This window comes from Micropterus salmoides, unplaced genomic scaffold, assembly GCF_014851395.1.
Source record: "Micropterus salmoides isolate LMB-PRFRI ecotype aquatic unplaced genomic scaffold, ASM1485139v1 Ms_hic_scaffold_5, whole genome shotgun sequence".
Taxonomy (NCBI): Eukaryota; Metazoa; Chordata; class Actinopteri; order Centrarchiformes; family Centrarchidae; genus Micropterus; species Micropterus salmoides.
The window spans coordinates 19,839,337-19,860,402 of NW_024044237.1; the positions used below are offsets into that span (position 1 = coordinate 19,839,337).

The 21,066-nt window shown below is 39.7% G+C and overlaps 2 protein-coding genes and 1 long non-coding RNA gene across 7 annotated transcripts; 1 reads left to right on the plus strand and 2 right to left on the minus strand.

Annotated features, from left to right (window-relative positions):
• Position 1: 1 nt before the first annotated feature.
• On the minus strand, positions 2-14,662 carry LOC119888502 (signal-transducing adaptor protein 1-like). 4 transcript variants are annotated; one of them, XM_038699085.1, is made up of 14 exons: positions 14,569-14,662; positions 11,655-11,889; positions 10,975-11,062; positions 10,777-10,817; positions 8,906-10,688; positions 8,662-8,733; positions 8,237-8,353; positions 7,965-8,021; positions 7,048-7,244; positions 6,662-6,793; positions 4,523-4,592; positions 2,703-2,805; positions 2,429-2,617; positions 2-2,295 (listed from the first exon to the last, which is right to left on the minus strand). In XM_038699085.1, exons 5-14 carry the CDS (start codon positions 9,005-9,007, stop codon positions 2,237-2,239), a joined length of 1,098 nt encoding a protein of 365 aa, XP_038555013.1. In that variant the 5' UTR covers positions 9,008-10,688; positions 10,777-10,817; positions 10,975-11,062; positions 11,655-11,889; positions 14,569-14,662; the 3' UTR covers positions 2-2,236. The 4 variants fall into 4 exon arrangements, with proteins under 4 accessions (XP_038555013.1, XP_038555010.1, XP_038555012.1 ...); XM_038699082.1 differs by having other exon boundaries at positions 2-2,300; XM_038699084.1 differs by having other exon boundaries at positions 2-2,300; positions 11,758-11,889; positions 14,569-14,661.
• Positions 14,663-16,051: 1,389 nt separating this feature from the next.
• Positions 16,052-17,219, plus strand: LOC119888506. Its single transcript, XR_005441894.1, has 3 exons — positions 16,052-16,560; positions 16,870-17,009; positions 17,156-17,219. It is a non-coding gene; the product is annotated as an uncharacterized LOC119888506 (long non-coding RNA).
• On the minus strand, positions 16,562-20,222 carry LOC119888505 (paired box protein Pax-5-like). Of its 2 annotated transcripts, none has more exons than XR_005441893.1 (7): positions 19,876-20,101; positions 19,510-19,675; positions 19,046-19,243; positions 18,921-18,961; positions 18,734-18,837; positions 16,839-16,982; positions 16,562-16,742 (listed from the first exon to the last, which is right to left on the minus strand). XR_005441893.1 is itself a non-coding variant. In XM_038699089.1 (7 exons), the coding sequence occupies exons 1-6, from the start codon at positions 19,916-19,918 to the stop codon at positions 17,126-17,128; spliced, it is 828 nt and encodes a 275-aa protein (XP_038555017.1). In that variant the 5' UTR covers positions 19,919-20,222; the 3' UTR covers positions 16,920-16,982; positions 17,092-17,125. The 2 variants fall into 2 exon arrangements, 1 of the variants encoding a protein (XP_038555017.1); XM_038699089.1 differs by lacking the exon at positions 16,562-16,742 and adding an exon at positions 17,092-17,401 and having other exon boundaries at positions 16,920-16,982; positions 19,876-20,222.
• Between the last annotated feature and the right edge of the window lie 844 nt (positions 20,223-21,066).

The following is a 21,066-nucleotide window of genomic DNA, read 5'->3' on the forward strand; positions in this document are numbered from 1 at the left end:
TTTTTTGTTGTTTTTTTTAATTAACGCTTTAAAACAATGATAAAAAGATTGACATGTAGCATGCAATTTTGTATTGTACAGTTTGATTATTCTTTCATATCAAAAATGGACAATAATTCAGATCTGCTCAATAATTGGCTCAGGCAAGTCTTTTGATCATTTTTATACTTTTAAGCCACAATTCTGGAGCAAAAACAAAGCATGACAACCTTTTGCGAGACAAAAAACATTGCTACCACATGTAGCTGAAACTAGAGCTGCAATGATTAGTCGTTCAAAAGAAAATTAATCTGAAACTACTTGCTAATTAATCAGTTGTTCTTAAAGCAAAAATGCCAAACTTCTGCTGAAATGTGAGGATTTGCAGTTTTGTCAGGAAATTAATAATCTTTTGATTTGGGTTGCTTTTTTTGCTTAATTTGGATTGACGTGACAATTTGAAGGCGTCACTTTGGTCTCTGGGATATTGTGATGTTTTACATTTTTCACCACTTGTTGACATTCCATATACCAATTGATTAACTGAGAAAATAATCGTTGGTTGCAGCCATAATTGTGGTCATATTATCTATTTAAATTGGGTCATAATGATATCAAAGCGCTCTTAACCTTTTGTGTACGATTGAACAGTTTTCAGCTTAATGTAAACAGTCTTTCTTGAAGACAGTAATAGATCATAATTTTCAGTGATAATAATGTTATACTGTTGAAATGTGAAAACCTTGCACATCCATATGACATATGGCTCTCAAATTAATGGCTCAGTGAAATACACAAACATTTACTTTTATGGCTTGGCGCAAAACTTTGTACACACATTCTTGGTTCATAGATGAAGTATGAATGTCACCATGAAGATGAAATCTCAACAACTATTGGATGGATTGCTAAGATATTTTGTACAGACACTCGTGTTCTCCAAAGGTTGACTTGTTATTTTGATCCCCTGACTTTTAATCTAGCACCATCATCAGTTCACGTGTTTATATTGTCCAAATACCTGCAAAACTAATGACATTCTCATCAGACTTGTTAGCATGCCAGCATGTTAAACTAAGATGGCTGTTTCTACAACACGTATTATAGCACATTAGCATTAGCCTGCTGACATAAAGCACTTTGTACGGCCTCAAAGACATGATTGCAGACTCTCATGTCTCATAGTCTTGTCATTTCACATTTTAGCTATACATTTCAACTTGTCAACATGAACAGTGCACTGAAGCACAGACAGTTCCAAGAGAGGTGGACAAGGCATTTGTGTTTTTGTGGAGTTTAACAGGAGCGTTACAGTGGATATAAAAAGGTTACACACCCCTGTTAAAATGCCAGGTTTTTGTGATGTAAAAAAAAAATGAGGCTAAGATAAATCATGTCCTATAAAGTGAACAACTGAAAAACAAAATGAAATCTTTAAGGGGGAAAAATTAAAAAAATCCAAAACTTACAATAACTTAGTTGCATAAATGTGCAAACCCTCTTATAACTGGGGATGTGGCTGTATTTAGAATTAACCAATCACCAGCACGATAACGACACAAAGCCCAGACCTGAATCCAATTGAACATCTGTGTGGTGATCTGAAGAGGGCTGTGCACAGGCGATGTCCTCACAATCTGACAGAATTGGAGTGCTTTTGTAAAGACGAGTGGGCCATGCTAAAATAGTGTGTTGTAATAAAATCAAAATTTTAGTAAGTATGTATTCGTGTAAGGGTGTGCACGCTTATGCAAACAGGCTATTGTAAGTTTTGTATTCCCCCCTCCCCCTAAAAGATTTCAGTTAGTTTTTTCAATTGAATTGTTCACGTTATGGGTCACATTAAAGGTGGAAAAAATGGTGACAGATTTATATTTATCTTTGTCTCCTCACAAAAACATGGCATTTTATCAGGAGGGTGTAGACTTTTTATATCCACTGTACCTGTCTCATCTGGAAAAGATGTGTTACAGCCCCTCTGAAGAGAGGACAACCTGACCAGAGGCCCATGGGTTTGAGACCCATGCTTTAAGAAATTGAGAACCTTTCGTTTTAATTTAACCGACGCACATTATTAACTTTGTCCAGTGGATTTTTGTTGAAAGATTTTCACGGCACTAAATGTGGTCCTTAAAAGTGGTCCACATTGAATTAGCAGCACATGCCTCACACTGTTGAGCTGTTTATATTCCACTGTGCTGTGCTTGAGCGGGACTTTTCAGTGGTTTCGTTCTCATAGGTGGTGATTTCCTCCTCGTCAGTAGCAGAGATGGTTTCCTTGCGTAGTTTTAAAATTTCCCGAAGCTCTCCATCCAGCTGAACTTTTTCAGATAAGAACATACACATGGTCACACATTTAGACTGACTTTACTCGCTGACATGTACGCTTTTATGCGCAAACCTAAAGCAGCTCTTTAAGTAGCCTACTAATGTTAAAACAAATGCTCACCTAGGTTTAGGTTGTTGGCACCAGGACTGTGGTCATCAGGAACCACATATTCAGTCTCCTCTGTCTTGGTAGGAGGGGGCAGAAGCTCCTCTTTGGTCTGCGAGCGCGGCATAGGTGCCACTTGTGCCTTGGGTACCGTTTTAGGTGCAGCTGAGGTGATGTTGATGCACTTTGGAGTGGGGAACACATCTGTTGAACACACACACACAAACATTAAGAGTTGTGTTCTTGCCGCTGAGCCTGAGACTATTTGTAACAGTGGCATTCCTCTTACTGATGCAAGTGTCGTAGGGCTGAGATGGCATGTAGGGATGAAGACGGTACTCTGTCTTTTCAATGAAGAATTTAATTACATCGTTTAAGGAGGAGACCATCACCTACAGAAGAGAGGACACATGAAGAAAACACAGTTTATTAATGATGATTCAGATGATTTATAATTGCATATTTTCAGGTTTCCCATACTTTGGCTATTGAACACTGCACTCCAACTATGTTGGTGATCAGGGTATCCAAGCTAGATTAAAAAATAACTGAAATACATATAATTATGTCAATTATTCATTCAATTGGCATGAATGTCAAACAACAATATTGCCAACTATTGCAAACTTAAAATATAATACAAAAGAACAATTCATTTCATACAGTTCATTAAATAAAATAAATAAAACAGTAAATGTGTGTGTGTGCCATGTTTTTGTTCTTATATTTTGTATAATATGTATTATATCTCTCATAATAAATAGAAAAAATATCTACGTTACTATTTGAGGCAAAGAAGTGGATCAACATTCAGTGGTAATTTGCTAGCAACACTCATACACATGAACCTTCTCACAAGGAGTGGACGTTTCAAGCATAATAAACTTCAAAGATTAAAGGAACCCGATCCACATTTTCTTCACTGGAAACAAGCATGTACAGGTGCATCTCAGAAAATTAGAATATCCTGAAAAAGTTCATTTATTTCAGTAATTCAACTTAAAAGGTGAAACTAATGGGGATGACTGTAGCCTGGAGAGGATTGTCAGGAAAAGGCCATTGAAATGTGTGGGGGAGATTCACAAGGAGTGGACTGAGGCTGGAGTTACTGCATCAAGAGCCAACACACACAGACGGGTCCTGGACATGGGCTTCAAATGTCGTATTCCTCTTGTCAAGCCGCTCCTGAACAACAAACAACGTCGGAAGCGTCTTACCTGGGCTAAAGAAAAAAAAGAACTGGTCTGTTTCTCAGTGGTCCAAAGTCCTCTTTTCTGATGAGAGCAAATTTTGCATCTCATTTGGAAACCAAGGTCCCAGAGTCTGGAGGAAGAATGGAGAGGCACACAAACCAAGATGCTTGAAGTCCAGTGAGAAGTTTCCACAGTCTGTGTTGGTTTGGGGAGCCATGCCATCTGCTGGTCCACTGTGCTTTATTAAGTCCAGAGTCAGAGTCATTTTCCAGCAGGACTTGGCACCTGCCCATAAGTACCAAAACCTGGTTCAATGACCATGGGATTACTGTGCTTGATTGGCCAGCAAACTCGCCTGACCTGAACCCCATAGAGAATCTATGGGGCATTGCTAAGAGAAAGATGAAAGACATGAGACCGAACAATGCAGAAGAGCTGAAGGCCGCTATTGAAGCATCCTGGTCCTCCATAACACCTCAGCAGTGCCACAGGCTGATAGCATCCATGCCATGCCGCATTGAGGCAGTAATTCATGCAAAAGGGGCCCAAACTGAGTATATATGCATGATTATACTGTTCAGAGGCCTGACATTTCTGTATTTAAAATCCTCTTATTGATTTCATGTAATATTCTAGTTTTCTGAGATTTGGGGTTTTCATAAGCTGTACGCAATAATCATCTAAATTATATCAAATAAAGGCTTGAAATATCTCACTTTGCATGTAATGAGTCTATATAGTATTAGTTGCACCTTTTCAGTTGAATTACTGAAATATTCTCACGATATTCTAATTTTCTGAGATGCACCTGTATGTCAGGTTTGGTACATGAATGTCATTTTAGCAGCTGACTTGGAAGGATCTTAATTCCTACAAGCACGCAGCAACATTTTCATTTTCTTTCTATTGGACTTACTGGTGTCTCTAGTTCAATGACAAACCCTGAGTTTGTGGAGGTTACTCTGTAGTTCTTCTTGACAGGCCCACTGAAACACAAGGAAGAGCGGGGGTTATTCACTTACCCCCGACTGGGCCGTTGATAAACAACTTTTTTTTTTTATATATGAAATGTAAACAATTTGGAATGAGCAAAAAAACAACAAGCACCTATCAACATGTTTATCTATCAATCATAGCATCTTGTGGTTACTGATTGTCATAACTACATTACTCTGAAATGTAAATGCTAATAAGTAAATAAGACATTGATCCTACAGTAACACTTTTTATATTTGTGTTGAGGAAAAACATTTGTCGTTTAGACACCTTTATACTTTTGTCTACGCATACGTGTAGGTGCAGAAAATTCATTACATGCCAAGGGAGATATTTCAAGCCTTTATTTGATATAATTTTGATGATTATTGCTTACAGCTTATGAAAACCCCCAAATTCAAAATCTCAGAAAATTAGATTATCTTCTTGGTTTGTGTGCCTCTCCATTCTTCCTCCAGACTCTGGGACCTTGGTTTCCAAATGAGATGCAAAATTTGCTCTCATCAGAAAAGAGGACTTTGGACCACTGAGAAACAGACCAGTTCTTTTTTTCTTTAGTCCAGGTAAGACGCTTCCGACGTTGTTTGTTGTTCAGGAGCGGCTTGACAAGAGGAATACGACATTTGAAGCCCATGTCCAGGACCCGTCTGTGTGTTGGCTCTTGATGCAATAACTCCAGCCTCAGTCCACTCCTTGTGAAGCTCCCCCACACATTTGAATGGCCTTTTCCTAACAATCCTCTCCAGGCTACAGTCATCCCTGCTGCTTGTGCACCTTTTTCTTCCACACTTTTCCCTTCCACTTAACTTATTAATGTGCCTTGATACAGCACTTTGAGAACATCCAACTTCTTTTGCAATTACCTTTTGAGGCTTTCCCTCCTTGTGGAGGGTGTCAATGATGGTTTTCTGCACAACTGTCAGGTCAGCAGTCTTCCCCATGATTGTGAATTCCACTGAACCAGACTGAGAGACCAATTAAAGGCTCAGGAACCCTTTGCAGGTGTTTTGGATTAATTAGCTGATTAGAGTGTGACACTTTGAGCCTACAATACTGAACCTTTTCACAATATTCTAATTTTCTGAGATTTTGAATTTGGGATTTTCATAAGCTGTAAGCCATAATCATCGAAATTATATCAAATAAAGGCTTGAAATATCTCACTTGGCATGTAATGAGTCTATATAATATATTAGTTTCACCTTTTAAGTTGAATTACTCAAATAAAACTTTTGCACGATATGCACATTTTTCGACTTTCACCTGTATATGTGTGTGTGTATGCAAATAGTTACACAGAAATTAGTACATTGACCCTCCATGATTCTGCACTTTAGTGGGGCACCTTGTTGTGGGATCATGAGACTTACCCTGCTGTGTGGTCCCACACTAGATGCAGCACTTTCCTGCACCGAATAGCACTTTAATACATTTAATTGCACTTTAAACTGCATAACTTGTACTTTACAACATATTTACTTGCTCTTTATGTGAGATTTACTGCAGTAACTAGCTCATGATCTGCATAACAGAGCATAATGACTGTCTCATATATTGTGGTGCATTTTATTATTCCTTCTATTGTTTTATTATGTTCTTTTTTTGTATTGACCTTTGTAACAATCTGCTGGGGACTACAGATTAAAATTAGCCTTCTGACTAAATCTGGCAAATTTACATAGATGCAATGCTGAAATGTTCATTAATGTGCGCTGTCCCTTTTAAATAAATAAATAAGATTACATTCCCCCACACCTCCACTGTGTCATTCGGATTTTACACAACAAAGTTCAAATTAAATTGCATTCCTGTCCTGGTTAACAAGATGCTACAAAGATCCAGATATGGTATAGTTTTTTTAGGCAACGTGATTTGATTGTTATGGAGGACACTTCTCTTCCTGTATGTCATATGACTCGCAAGGTGTAATATACAATAATACAGCGCTGATATAAAAGAAAAACTAAAAAACAAATACTCTATTTGTGTGATGTGATCTCTTTTATATATTATTTTGTAGTCACTGGTACATTTCAGAGGTTGAGATGAAACGTCAGACCTGGGCGTCAGTTGTCTGAGGGTCAGGGCGTAGTTTTTGGCCAGGGTGGATGGGCGGAGGATGATGCCTCCATACTCTGGATTTGCCTCCAACATCCGCTCAGCCTCCTGCCGAGTCACACTGAAGTAACACCTGCAGGAATCAAAGAAATAAACACTTTCTCGATAAGGTGCAGGTTAAACTGTTTTGGAGGGCAAAGAACACATAAAATATTTATTGGTTTAGGATAACAGCAAGGGCGGCACATCAGAAATGCTCAAAAACCCTGTCTAATAATCACCTTCGTTTTCAAGGAGGCAGGGATCTACAGACTGGAACTGAAATTGGAGGATTGAGGATTGAGGAAGAATCCAAAAAGGTACATTTCTGGAGACAGAATAACTTACGAAGGAGTCTCAGGGTCGCTGCGGTCAATCTTGTCTTTGGACGTTGGAGGGGAGGTGGAGGCTGAGATTAGGAAGGATGGGCGGGGTGGGAGGGGTGGACGCGACATGGCAGAATTTCGTCTCTTCTCCTGAAGCAGAACCTCCTTCAGAAGCAAAATCTGTCCAGGCAGCAGCTGCAGCTTACTGGGGATCTCTTTCTACAGGGAAACAGAGCTCGCGTTTTACTCATTGTCGTTACCAGTACCACCAATTTATCAAAAATACATACTGGTATGTTTTTGTAAATTCTTCACCTCTTCCAGAAAATCTGGGATGTAAGAAAATAAAATAAATACACAGTTCCTGACATCCTCTTTGGGTTCAGGTGACACCTTTAAGAACTTAAATACAAGAACAATCATATCCACACACTGAAAATAAACTCAGAAATATTTACTGAGGCAGCCTTTCTGTAACATACATTATCTCTCTTTTTCAATTTGCATATATCCCTGCTTCCTTGCTTGTAACCTTACTGTACTTTCCACTATATAAGCCCTAAGGGGACTTTCGGCCACAGAAGCATCACTGATCCAAATTATGGCCTAATTATTAACCAAGAAATACTCATTTACTGTTTTTTGTTGTGCTTGGCTTTGTGTGTCAAACACGTTAAATATTTACACCAAAGAATTCTGGGAAAAAAACAGCAGTTCTTCAAGTTGCGTCTTTCCAGCGTTTATCCAGAGTCATGCATAGTTAAATACTTGTCCTTGGAGCAGGTTTGGACTTAGACATTAAGGGTTTGGTATTGCTTTGTTTTTAAAGAACACTTGGAAATTTCTGTAACATTAGTAGCAACTGTATTGAGAGTCCATTACACAAACTCCCACATCCACTCATCAGCCGTGTTTCTAAAAGCTATATACTTTGCTTACTTTGATTACAGTCAGGATGTAACCCTTCCACTCCTCTCCTGTGTCGAGATTGTCCATCTGCACAGTGACACAAACAGCAGACATTTTGGTTATGTGCTGCTCACAAGAACATGTGATTTAGGGTCACTTTCATTTTAAGTTTTAATAATAGATTTTTGGTAAATTCAAAGTTTTTTGAGGATTCCCTTCAGTTTTTGAGTAGCATGGACCTGAGGCTGACTGCACCCTGCTGAAGAGAAGAGAGAAGTCAGTCAGGCGTCGCTGCAACGCACCTTTAGCTTCACCTCCCCTGTGTGCAGGGTGAGAGTGAAGATGGTTGGCACCTTCCTCTGATAAGGAGAATCTAGCTCCATGGACTTCAGCTGCTCCAGGTCCAGTTTCTCTGTGTACTGACAAAGCAAAGTGCGAGAATTATCATGTATCAAACTCATGTTTGATCAGTAAAACATGTATACATCAATCTGAAATAGAAATAATAAGAAAATCCAAGTCTATGTTCCCGTTCTTCAGTGCACCCTGGCCTCTGTGTTTCTTTCACCTACTTTCTCACAGCAAATACAGATGCCCTTTCTTGCCCTTCAACAGTGTTGACTTTGTTTATGAGGCTTAACAATTTACATCTTTTCTTGGGGAAACAAATGTTAAACTCCCTGTTTAATTAATCATGGTAGTTGAGCAAATTAAGGTGTTTGCTTACTGTATCCTGCGTGTCATCGTCATACAGAAAGAGTGTGGCTCCTCGGAGCTCTCCGTAGTACTTCTTGAAATCCTGAAAATCGCAACTATCATTTTAAATGTCTGCTCTCCACATTCGCCAATAAAAACGGAATTGAATGCAGTCGTAAAACCTTATATTTAAACCACCATCACCATTTATTATTCATTCAGTCGTGTCTCATTATCTCATATACACATTTAGCCTTGTCCATCCTTGTCCTCACCTTGTCTTTGGTGTTTTTCTTCAGCAGGTGTCCAGAGTAGTAGAGGGGTAGATCCGTGATAGTCGCCCTCCTCTTGTGGACGACTCTGAAGTTCGCAGACATCGTCCAGATCTCGGTCAAAGCTGTGTGCTTCTTCTGGCTCCCAGTTTGGTACAGCTTCGGCTCAGTTCACGCCTGTTTGTCCAGCGCTAAAGTCATTAACACTGAATAAACAGTACACTTCAGTTGAGTCCTGAGAAGGTTATGTTCCTTGTTGTTTCCTGGTTCAGCTCTCAAAGGACAAATATAAAATTATCGTTGAGTCTTCAGTGTATCTGATATGATAAATGGTCTATAAACATACACTGATAAGCTATTCTCCCCCTTTTCTTAAGTCTAAGTGCTGATTTGACTGAGAATGAGGAAACGCTGCAGTGATTTATAAAGAAGGAAGTTGTTAGTATAAAATATCGCAAATTAAAAAAAAACCAACCTTTGTACCTGGATCCCCAGCCAAACCACACTCTAATGTGCAAGCTAGATTAATTATTTCCATTTAAGTGAGTAGATATATATATGAAGATGCATTCAGGGAGATTTCTCACAGAGAGATAGCATAATGCACTAAAACAGTTATTCTTGTAAGGTCGACATTCAAATTTAGATAAATAAATTGAAAAACATTTTAAGCGCAAACATACACAAGAACCTAACACACACTCGCCCGGCTCGGGGTTGTGAGTTCAGAAGCTGCATGAATTTGGATGAAATTCATTACAATATCAAAGAAGTTTTGTTTGTTTTTTAATCATAGATCTATGTTACCATTTATGTGGGCTATCATAAATAAACTTACCATCCCATTAAATTACAACATGCATCAAAACAACATCTTTATTACATTAGATAAGAAGTTGTGTTGTAAAAAGGTTCAATTTGTATATATTGTAATTTGGATGAGATTGTAGAGACATTGTTAAATGTAAATACATTTCTAAAAAGTGTTATAAATAAATATGAATAATTTAACATTCATTGTTATTACAGATTACTGTATACACTAAGTATTCATAGATAGGATATATACAAAAGGATCCTGGATTGTAACACCTGTTTAGTTCATATTTCTCTATTTTACAGTGAGACGGTGTAACTTTTGCTAGATAGAGGCCACCGTGGTCACAAGTGACAATTATGTTAAATCCTAGAACTTCACATTAGCAAAGGCAGAGAAGAGCCATAAAGTCTGCGAACTGACTCCGCAATATTAATCTAATGTTTGCTAACATTAGCCACCATAGGCTACTGGTCATACCAGAGCAAGGTCTGAACTAAGCAAGGGTGAGTTTTGTTGCTTGTAAATTTAACATTATTTTGCAAGAGGACTATAGTGTTATTTCTTTTTTTCAAAAATGACATATAGTCTTGCTTTTACGCCTGCTGATGGTGATTTTACATGTGAAATTACCTATTTATTCCCTATATAATATAATTTATATTTACCTTTTTACCTAGGGAGAGTAAGCAATAAAATGCCAACACTGAGAAGCATGCCATAAGCAAACACAGGACTGGTGGTCGCAAAAAACACAGCATCACACATGTAATGCAGCAGCAGCAGAACACAGGACAGAAGGAACGACACACAGTGACACAGCAGGGGCAAAGAAATGGAGATGGACCACAGCAGGCCTTTGATCAACCAGATTGACATCTGGAGGAGGTGCAGGAGCAACCAAACAGTCCAGAGCAGCAGAGATCCCAACAACCACAGAGCTCCGGACGGGAGTAAGACATCGGCATCCTGAAACAGACAAAGAGATGGAGTGAGAGTCTTTTGTCTTGTGTCTGGACTTTGTGAGGCGTTTTATAGTGTTTTAATGTGGACTTACATAGTCTTGTACATCACTGTCTTCCTTCCCAGCGGCTCCCACTCAAGAAAGAAAAAGGCAAACACACTCATAAGAAATGTGTCATAAAAAATCATAACATTCAGCAGGATTTTATGTTTCATAAAGAAGCTACTGGTCATACATTGTAATTCTGAATGTTTTACAGTGTTTTAATGTGGAAACATTTTTGTCACTTACTGAGGAAAGCAAATACCAGGAGGGAAAATAGCACACGGAGCATCAGCAGCCATTTCTCACTGTACTTGTTCCTTCTCTGTGGTTCAACCTACAGTGTATTGATTACCAAAAGGGATGTAAATTATTTTACCCACAACTCAGTAATGATAAGTGTGATAAAATCAACAATGAAATTATTAAAATTAAATTATACAATAGATAGCGTGTGTACAAGATCTTTACTATGACAAAAAAATAAATATCAAGATTAATTAAATACAATTAATATACATTTTGTGAGGCCGTGTGTGCAGAGGTGTAGCCTAATAATTCATGATCCAGTGATTTAAGCTCGTCTGGGTGGATAGAATTAGTCGTGTTTTTTTAAATTAATATACTGTTTACTATGTTTTGGTTTGTTTGTTCAGTCACATAAGATGCACTGCCTGATGCAAAACTACTGATTTTATGATGCAAACGAGCCTTTCTGCTGGATTTAATTTGCAACACCACCAGTGTGTGTTACAATATGAAGTGATGTGCCATTTAAAGCTGGAGTAAGCTATCCAAATGTGTAAATTAGCCTACTAATATTGTATAGCAACAGGCCATAAGCCATATGTTTGGTCTACAGCCAGTTGCATAAAGATGATATTAGACACTACTAGTAATAGGCCTAGCAGCAGCAGAAGGTCTTTTACCTCATCTTTCCCCGTGAAACATGTGAGTCGCCCTCTGCTGTCAGCTCACACTCCCTGCAGATGCAAATGATGTCAGCCACACAGCTGTTGTTGTTGAACTCACCACAGCTGCTGGGTGATCGACACTGTGGACACAGATCATCATCATCACCATCACAGGAGCCCCTCAGGTCGTTGGGACAGCGGGCTGGACGGCGGCAGCACGTTGTCCCTGCTTGTCCAGTAGTGACCAGTGCTTACAGTGGGAAAAAAAAGAAACAAGTGCCAGTATAATCCCCTTATTCACATGTTGGCGTTACATTCTGAATTCCTACAGTGAGATATTGCTCATGTTCATGTAACAAGGTAGGCCTGTATCGGCCTGATTTTGGTGCAGTGATAGTGTGTTGGCTGAGCACTGTGTGTTTGGTGGGCGTGGTCTTCACGTGGGGATGGGTTTATGGTAGACAGGTGTGCTTGGGCGTGTCTCCTGTGGGGGTGGTGATGGTGCAGTGGATAAGATGCCTTTGGTGTGAGAGACCCGGGTTCAATCCCCCACTGTGACCCATCCACCATTGTGTCCCTGAGCAAGACACTTAACCCCTAGTTGCTCCAGAGGCGTGCAACCTCTGACATGTATAGCAATTGTAAGTCGCTTTGGATAAAAGCATCAGCTAAATGAATAAATGTAAATTTACATTGATATAAACAATGGCCTATGATAGTATTAAACCATTCTCCCTGGGCATATTTTTTGTGTCATGTGGTTGGTGGCAGTGTCTGTTGTATGGAATACTGGGTGGATATGTTTCTAAATTGCTGTTTTGTAAAAGTCAGTTTTTGCTTGTCTCCTTCTGTGTACATTGTGTGGGTGTACTGGAGCTGCTGCTGGTATCCACTACAGTGCATGACACGGCTGGGTTTGGGTCTGGAGAATTACATGGTGCAGAACAGCCGCTTAGCAGAGTTACCAGCGACACCAGTGAAGAGGCTACAAAACCGACCAGCCTGTGACCAGCAGCAGCAGAAAAGTCCTTGGTGTGTTTGTTTGGCTTCACCACACGCAGGGAAGGGAAGCTGAGCACTCCCAGCCACGGAAAGATCAATTCCCCTCTACCCAATTGACCCTGAGCTTTCCCCCTGAACTGACTCTTACCTTGCTTGGCTTCAGCCTTGTTTTAACTTCCTTTAATGTGTTTATTTATTAGAATGTATAAAATAAAATATACTTAGGCTATACTGAAGACATAAAAATTAAAACCAGATAAATTAAAACAGGCCAAACAATTAATGACATATAGCAATAAGATAGAAAAAAAAAGTGCCCCTAAACAGATTCAAACGCCAAAGAATAAAAATGAGTTATAGACTGAGTTGTAACCTTAAAAGTGTTGATGGTGGGGTATGATCTAATAATCAGGGGTAGATTATTCCACAGTCTCGGGGCCACCACTGAACAGGCACAATCACCCTTAGTTTTCATAGGAGGCTGTGGGATAAATTAATATAAACACATAAACAAATAATAGGCTATTTATGATGAGTGAATATTAAATCTGCTGAATCTGTTCTTACAGGCCTGCTGATGATCCACCATCTCCTCTACTGACAAACTTAAGCATAGCACCTGTAAATTATAGATACATAGGCTACCACTAATACTTTTATCAGCTGCATCACGCCCGTTTAAACTGGCTCCCCCAGATTCCCCTTTATACTTCTTTAACAATAGTATAAAATAGGGGAGACCGGGGGCAATTGTAACACACTCAATTTCTCCAATCAGAAACAAGCTGGAGTGATGACACTTAATCTGCACATGCTCAATAGGATTCTCTCTCTGCCTGTGGAAAAGGAGCAGGATCATTTCACCTTAGCAGAAGTTTTAAACAAAATACTGATTTTGAGGTATGAAAGTAACTTTTTGGATGTGCAGTATTTTTCTTCTGGTGTCTAAAGTTTAGATGACTGCAAATCTAAACTTGCATACATTTGCATACACTCTAGGTTATTGATTAACAATTAACACTAACAAACTATGCTTATATAGTTGTGGCTAGTGGGCATACAAGATTTTATCATGGCTGCAACTTCAGGGGCAATTGTAACACCAAAGAGAATGACTAGTTCACTCGTAAAAAGCAATTTTATGAAGTTAGAACAGAAAGAGCAGAGGATGCCTGACATCTAAAATAATTTGAACCATTTAAAAACTCTTATGGAACATAATTAGCTGTAAAGTTATTACTTTGAGGTAGCCTAGGCTTTTACTTGAGATGCAGTGGGTTAATATGACTTGTTTTTCAGTGTTACAATTGCCCCCACACACTGCCCCCGCCAAGGGGGCAATTCTAACACTCTGACTTCTTGCATTTAATTAAATATTTTAGTCGTGTTCTTATAAGTGAAAATATATCATAAATATTAATTAGTGCACATATATATGTTTCTTGTATCAAAAGATGACTTGTTTATCTCAAGTACTTTGTGAGTTATTAAGGAAAATGTAAAATATGTTACAATTGCCCCAGGTCTCTCCTACTATTTATCTCTGGCTAAATACTTGATAGCTATTATTTACTGAGAGATGTGCATCCATATTGCCCAGTGTGCCAAAAACATTTTATATTCAGTATTTAATCTATAGTCAATATCAGTCAATTGCTTTCCATCTTGCATTAGTCCAAAGTTGTAAATATTGGCTGAGACTCGATAAGCGTTATCTTTTCTGAGCTGCACGTTATAAACCCATTGGTGTTTATAAAACATAATAAATAGGCTACAGGTGAAACATACAAAGTCACAGAACACATCCCTGGAGGAGGCTGGCAAGAAAGACACAGACAGACCAAGAGATGCACTGCCCAGCCTACACATCAACTTCACCTTACTGTTTGCCTAAATCACACATGGAGGCGAGAGAACACACGTTTACCTGATTGCTGTTAACGCAGTTCTCCCTTAATGGGTTCTTTCTCTTTTCGTGAGGATAGTTCCGCTTCCTCTCCTGGAAGTTGTAAACGCTGACACCAGGGGCGAGTTCAATCTCAAAACGTTTTGCACCGGTTTGCAACGTTTTCGGATTGAACGACATGTTTACTTGCAACGTTCCGCAACGGGCTTCGAGGTAGCCTATATTTTCTTCTGTTTGGTGGCCTGTCACATGTGTTACCCAATCAGCTGCGACAAGTATGCCTACACTACACGCATGGCCCCAGCTCTGCTACCCAAGGCAAATTGTGAGTGCCAGCCGGGAACTTCAGGCTGAACAATTGTATCCAGTTTCTCCTCTGTGTCACCACAGGGCTGGGAGAGTGGGTAATACCCTACGTTTTGAGTCTGCATATTAATAGAAATTTATATAAAATAGACTATGGACCTAAATCTAATATAAAGAGGTGCGTCTCATTTGCCTAGTGTAGTAGGCTACTATAATTTGGGCATTGTTTGGAGTCCCTGGATCACACAACATGGAAGCTCCTGAGAAAAAAAAAGATTTTTCCATGACACTATTATAACAATGGTAATTTATTGATGGTCCCTAAGCAAACCCCCAATGGTTAAGAGCCAGTCCTTGGAGGCGAATTTACCATTCTTACACTGCCAACACCGGGTGAAACTGAGTAAGAAGACGCCACTGGATCCTGAGTGAATATGTGTATATATGTCGTATATCCAACTTGAAACTAACTTCACCGCGGTTATAAGATGTAGATGCTGTGAATAAAAACATAATTCCAATGTGTCCTCTTACTGCAGTAGGCCTAGTGTTTATTTTCATGTAAAAAGAGAGAGCAGGTGAAAATGGCTGATTTAAAGATTGAAACAACACAACCCAGAGATTTAGTAGGATACTGGTGTACGCCTAAATTATACACCGGTACTTCTGGCTCTTGTTGTATATCACAGCACACAGCCGGCGTGGGTCAGGTCCCTGCTGGTTTTGATGTCTAGACCAAAAATAAGAGCTCCCCGTTGTCTGGCTTTGCACTTGTGCCACTATTCTCCTAGCAACCAGGGCTCATCTCATAATGTTCACAGGAGAATCCACTTCAGCAGCAGCCACTTCACTTTTGTTGTTTGTGAAAGTGAATCAGAGTCAAATATTGTGACTGTGAAAACTTGCTGATACTGTGTCCTATAACCAACCAAAGTACTGACAGCTACTGCCCCCTACTGAGGAGAGCATAGATGTATTTCTTAGAGATGTTCTGCAGGAAAAGCATGGTGAAACTTTAATTATGGCTCTGTTCTATTAAGGGTGTGTCAATAAACAGTAAACACTTTTACACGCAGCCTGAAACTCTTCCACTTATTGCACATAATGTTTCCATTATTAATCATTTACTTAGTTTATAATAATGTATTCATTATGTATTTCATTCATGTATTGTACTTAATTATCATTCTCTCTCCTCCTGCTGTAGTTCTACTCCTGCCACTTCTTTCTACCCATTCTGCCCGGCCTGGAAGAAGATTCTTCCAAAGTTTTTTTTTCATTCAGAATTTAAGGATAGTTGAGGTTGTCCTTTGAGTGTGGGTGCATGTGCTTGTATGTAGATTTAAAAAAATGCCACCATGTGTCTCTTCCCTACATGCCTCCTATAGACGGAAGTCCCCTGCTGGCAACAGATTTCTTTCTCAGTAGTGTTCTTTGACCCTGCCAGTCCCTCTGGTGTCCCATCTTCTCCTTTAATCCCTCATGCTGGAGGGGAGGCAGTGGAGACTCACACTATATAAGGAGAAATAAAACTGTCTCTGTTCTCCATCATGGGGCTCCTAATGATGCTCCCCCTGAACCACTGACTGAGGAGAAAATGGCCACAATCGTGACAGGGATGGGGGATAATACGTTGGACGGATGAAGCCTCTGAAACAACAGCACGCATGTTCTTTGACTCCAAATTATGTAAATAAAACATGAAAGGTGAGGTATGTCATTTCACTTTTATTTCAGCATGTTTGTAATTGTGATTTAGGTTTCTATCTCAATGCCAGTCATGTTGTAATAATTCCAATCAATCCAACTTAGAAATTGGCACTAAGGGGATGATATTCTTTCTTCTGAGCTCTTTTGCTGCCCTGTTCAGCTGTAATGACACGGAGGCCCTAGACAAAAGGACAGATGAGAGAAAACTCTTTGAGAAATATATTAAAGCTGAACTCATGTTAGACACAAGTGATCATCTTTTGATGCAGACTGACCTAATAGGGCTGGATTATGATTATCTGGCAGGCCGGGGTAAAAGGTCGAGCTGGATATGGAGGTCAGGCAGGGGTCAGAACATCCCCAGGAGTCATTACAGGAACATGGCTGGTCGTGGTGGAAGCTACAGGAGATGTCCCTTCCTGGAAAACAAAGCAGCTTCTGTTCAGGTTCACTTTTATTTATCTGCCTACCTACATCCCCCTACTGCATTGTCACTTGTTCTAGTTAGTAGAATGACAAAATACACACGTGTGTGTTCCCAGCTGTAAGCTTGCATATTTATCTATGCAATCTCCTTTTCTAATGGTTGCAGTGATGGAGGAGTGGAGGTGTAAGCGGGCCTGTAATGAGAGGCTGAGGTGAGGGGAGGCAGAGAGGAGCCGAGAACCTGCTGGCTGAGAGGACAGAAGCCTGGGGCGGTGAGGTGGATCTCCTGCTGCGGAGGTTGTTTCAGCCAGAGTAATATTAACACAGGACCACCGGCTTTACTCATCAGTCTGCTGTGTGGTCTGGTCCCACAGAGAGTCCACTGTAATCTCTGCTCTGCAAATACACCCATCTACACAACATGTTTAATCTAGTGTGGAGTCTTACATTTTGTTTTTAAAACACAAGAGTAGAAGTATGTAATTCCTTTTTGGCAATTTTAAACAATGTGTTTCAATAACTTGCATCAAATGTCATTTTCTTGATATGAGTCGGTGTTAAATCTTTAAAAAACATAATGGATTTCTCTTTGTTAGGTTTCCATATTTTAAAAAGGCAGTAGCAATTAGGTCCCAGTTAAAATAACAACCATTAGCATCTTCTATCATTCACTATTAGAACATACTAATAAAGAACATTGATCTCTTGAATCCCACCTGCCAAACAGTACACAATGAAGAAAATATACATACTGTAATTGTTAATTGGCAATTGAGACGGAACTTGTGACTGTATTTAAGGTAATGGAAATATCTGTTCAAATCAGTGGTTCTCAAACCTTTTCAGTCATGCCCCCCTTCAGAAGTCGAAAATAGTTCTTGCCCCCCCACCCCAGCAAAAGTGGATTTCATATTTATCAATCATTAATAATAGTAGTTGATTGAAATAAACATGATTCAGGTTATCAAAATATATCCTTGCAAGCATCAGAGCATTTTTGTTGGTTGCGCATGAATCATATTCATTCAACTTTAGGTCCACTCAACATCTACAACCCCCCTGAAGTGGCTCTATGCCTCTGAGTCTAAGAGCCACAGGTTTAAAGGTTCAGTGTGTACGTTTTAGTGGCATCTAATGGTGAGGATTGCGTATTGCATCCGGCGGCTTGGTCACTGCTCACCCCTCTCATTCCAAGCACGTAGGAGAAGCTACCTGGCCTACACACTCTGTGAGCTCTTGTACTAAATAATATGTGTGGTCCTCTATTTGTCCAAATTTCACTTATCTTCATACTTCTAATAAACCAGTCAACTACTTCTACTAGTACTAGTTCTTCTTCTTCTTGTATGTATTCAAAAAGCGCTTTGTGGAGCCATTTGTCCGTTTGGGCTGTAGAAACATGGCGACTTCCATGTACGGGGACCCGCGGTGTATGTAGATAGAAATGGCTTAATAAAAACATAACAATTCATAATGTAAGGTTTTTATACACCACTGAACATAGTTATGTAGCCTGTGTTATATTGCATTTCTGTCAATAGATCCTCCTAAGTATTACACACTGGACCTATAAATGAAAAGTAAGCTAAATGGAATTCAGCCATCATTCATTTTATTATTTACACCCGTACTTTTTCTACTGTGGCATACCAAAAAGTCTTTGGTCAAACAGGCCTTTCAAGCACAAACATATATATTCATGCGCACTTTCAAACATACACAAATACACTGATCACAATAATACCTTCCTTATTTTGCTGCTGCATTTCCTGATGCCTAGAATTCCACTGATGGAATAGGTGGACTCTGAGGAAGAGGCTGTTCTCATGGCAGATGACGCTGATGATACTGCAGGGGCAGAGGTCGGTGTCAGGAAACATTAGAGAGACACAGACAGACCAAGAGAGAGAAGAAGGGAAAGACAAACTCACCAACTTCACACGACTCAGACTGGACTTTGTTTCTGATAATCCTGTAAAGACAGAGGGAAATCACTCGACACTCACTTTTAATGATCCATGCTGTCATGCCCAACACATCAGGTCATCTAGCCTACCTGTTGATGGAGCTGATGCTGGGCACGCTGTCATGGTCACACACTTGCTCCAGCAACAGCCTGTCTCGGATCTCCCAGGCGAATATGTTGGGGTTGGTGTGTTTCAGGTGCAGGATCATTTGCACAACTCTGGGAGTGGCCACTTTGGGCTTAGAGCCTCCAATCAATCCTGGTCTGATGCTTCCTGTCTCATTGTACCTGAATTCACAATATTGATATCTCTCAGGAAGGATAACATTTTACCTGAGGTAAAGGTTTTATAAATAAAAATAGATGTTGATATGATTTATGTAGGGTATAAGTTGGAAAAAAAGTGAGAAAAAGCAAAAAGCACCACCATGGATGAAAGGAGCAAGAACACCATGTGCTTATGAGATTTACTTAGGCTATATTAAAAAGAAATAATTTCTGAATTATGCATCCTGGGATGATCACACAGCTGACCAAGCACAGTCTCTTTATACCTGGCCAGTATTTTGCTGACACAGCCGTGACTGACGCGCAGGCGGCGGGAGATCTGGCAGGGACGCACGCCCTGTTGAGCGAGCTCCACGATGCGCTGTCTCACCACGTGCGGTAACGGGCGCCCGTTAATGAAGACACCGCCGAGCTGGTTCACCCCGCCGTGCCCTGAGCACCCGAGCGGATCAGAGAAACACCAATCGAAAGGCATGGATACATTCCAGCATTCAAGCGTAATTTAGGCTACCGCATGGACAGCCGCGCACTCAACAAAAGTGTTAAAAGAGGTGGTATAACTTTAGGCTACTCTACGTAGACTACTGGTAACACCTCATAACTTTCATTTAATAAGAAACATCGCTACTTACTGTGCGTAAGGGTGAGCGGCACCTGTCCAAAGCGCACGTCCATCACAGACTGTTGTCTGCTAAAAAAGGTTGTCGTCCTGCTCAACTTCTAGACATCGGTACAAAGAGTTGTTCATCTTATTTCAAACACAACACTGAAAAAAAAACTTTTTAAGAGAGCACTGCTCAGTCTTGTCCAGTATGTTTTTGTTTGCTGTGCGGAGTGACAGTGTCTGCCTTCAGCACCTGAGCGGTGGACAGCTGCACGAGCCTTTGATTGGACGCACACGCGCGGGTACATGCGCTCTATTATATTGTTGCTTTTTTATGCTATAGTCGGTTCTTGGGATCAGAGCTGTAGCCAGGATTTGAGGAAAAGAGATGTCGTGAGTCCAAGTCCCCTAGTCTCAAAAAGGATAGCCATTAATAATGTTTCATTCAGTTAACTGTTCAATTAGTAGCCTATATATGTTATTTTCCAACATGATTGTGTAAGTAGTTACCAATAGGCCTACACAAAATGTGCTAAAAGTTAGGTAAGGATATGGAAGCCGAGTTTGAAATTATGTTTCTAAGTATTATCCCAACTCAAATTCTGCTGGAGAAACAGCTTAGCCTACCAAATCAATTGAATTTTTGTTGGTCGAGGCTCAAATTTCAGTAGCCCAGGTATATATGTAGTCTAAAAATATTGGAATCGGCCCATACAATAGCCATCATGTGTAAGTTTTTAAATGGTTGAAAATAACCCCCCATGTTACAGCTACTGTAATCCCCAGAAAGAAAATAGGCTACCGAATAAATGAAGATAGTGTCTCCAAATGGCTAGACTACCTGAAAAATTAAAATGCTTGTGATATGAACATCAATCTTATTGTTTATTATTGAAGATTCCGCCTTCAAGACTTTGTAAAACAAGAAAACTGTGAAATATAATTTCACTTGTTCCCATTCCATCCATCCACCCTAATAGCCTAATTAGGATGCTCATTTTTGCATTATGACTTTAGTATTTTGCTCAGTTTGAGTGACTAAGTAGGGCTACATTTAAGCAGTAGGCTTTCTTACTTTGAGTAGTTCCATTTATTCCCTAGGAATAAGTAGACGAAGTAGTTGTTGAAGTAAGAAGTAGTTGCTATGAGAACAAACTTGGACAAACAACAAACAAGCGTAGAGCCATTTATAATGTGTTATTAATAACAATTTATTATG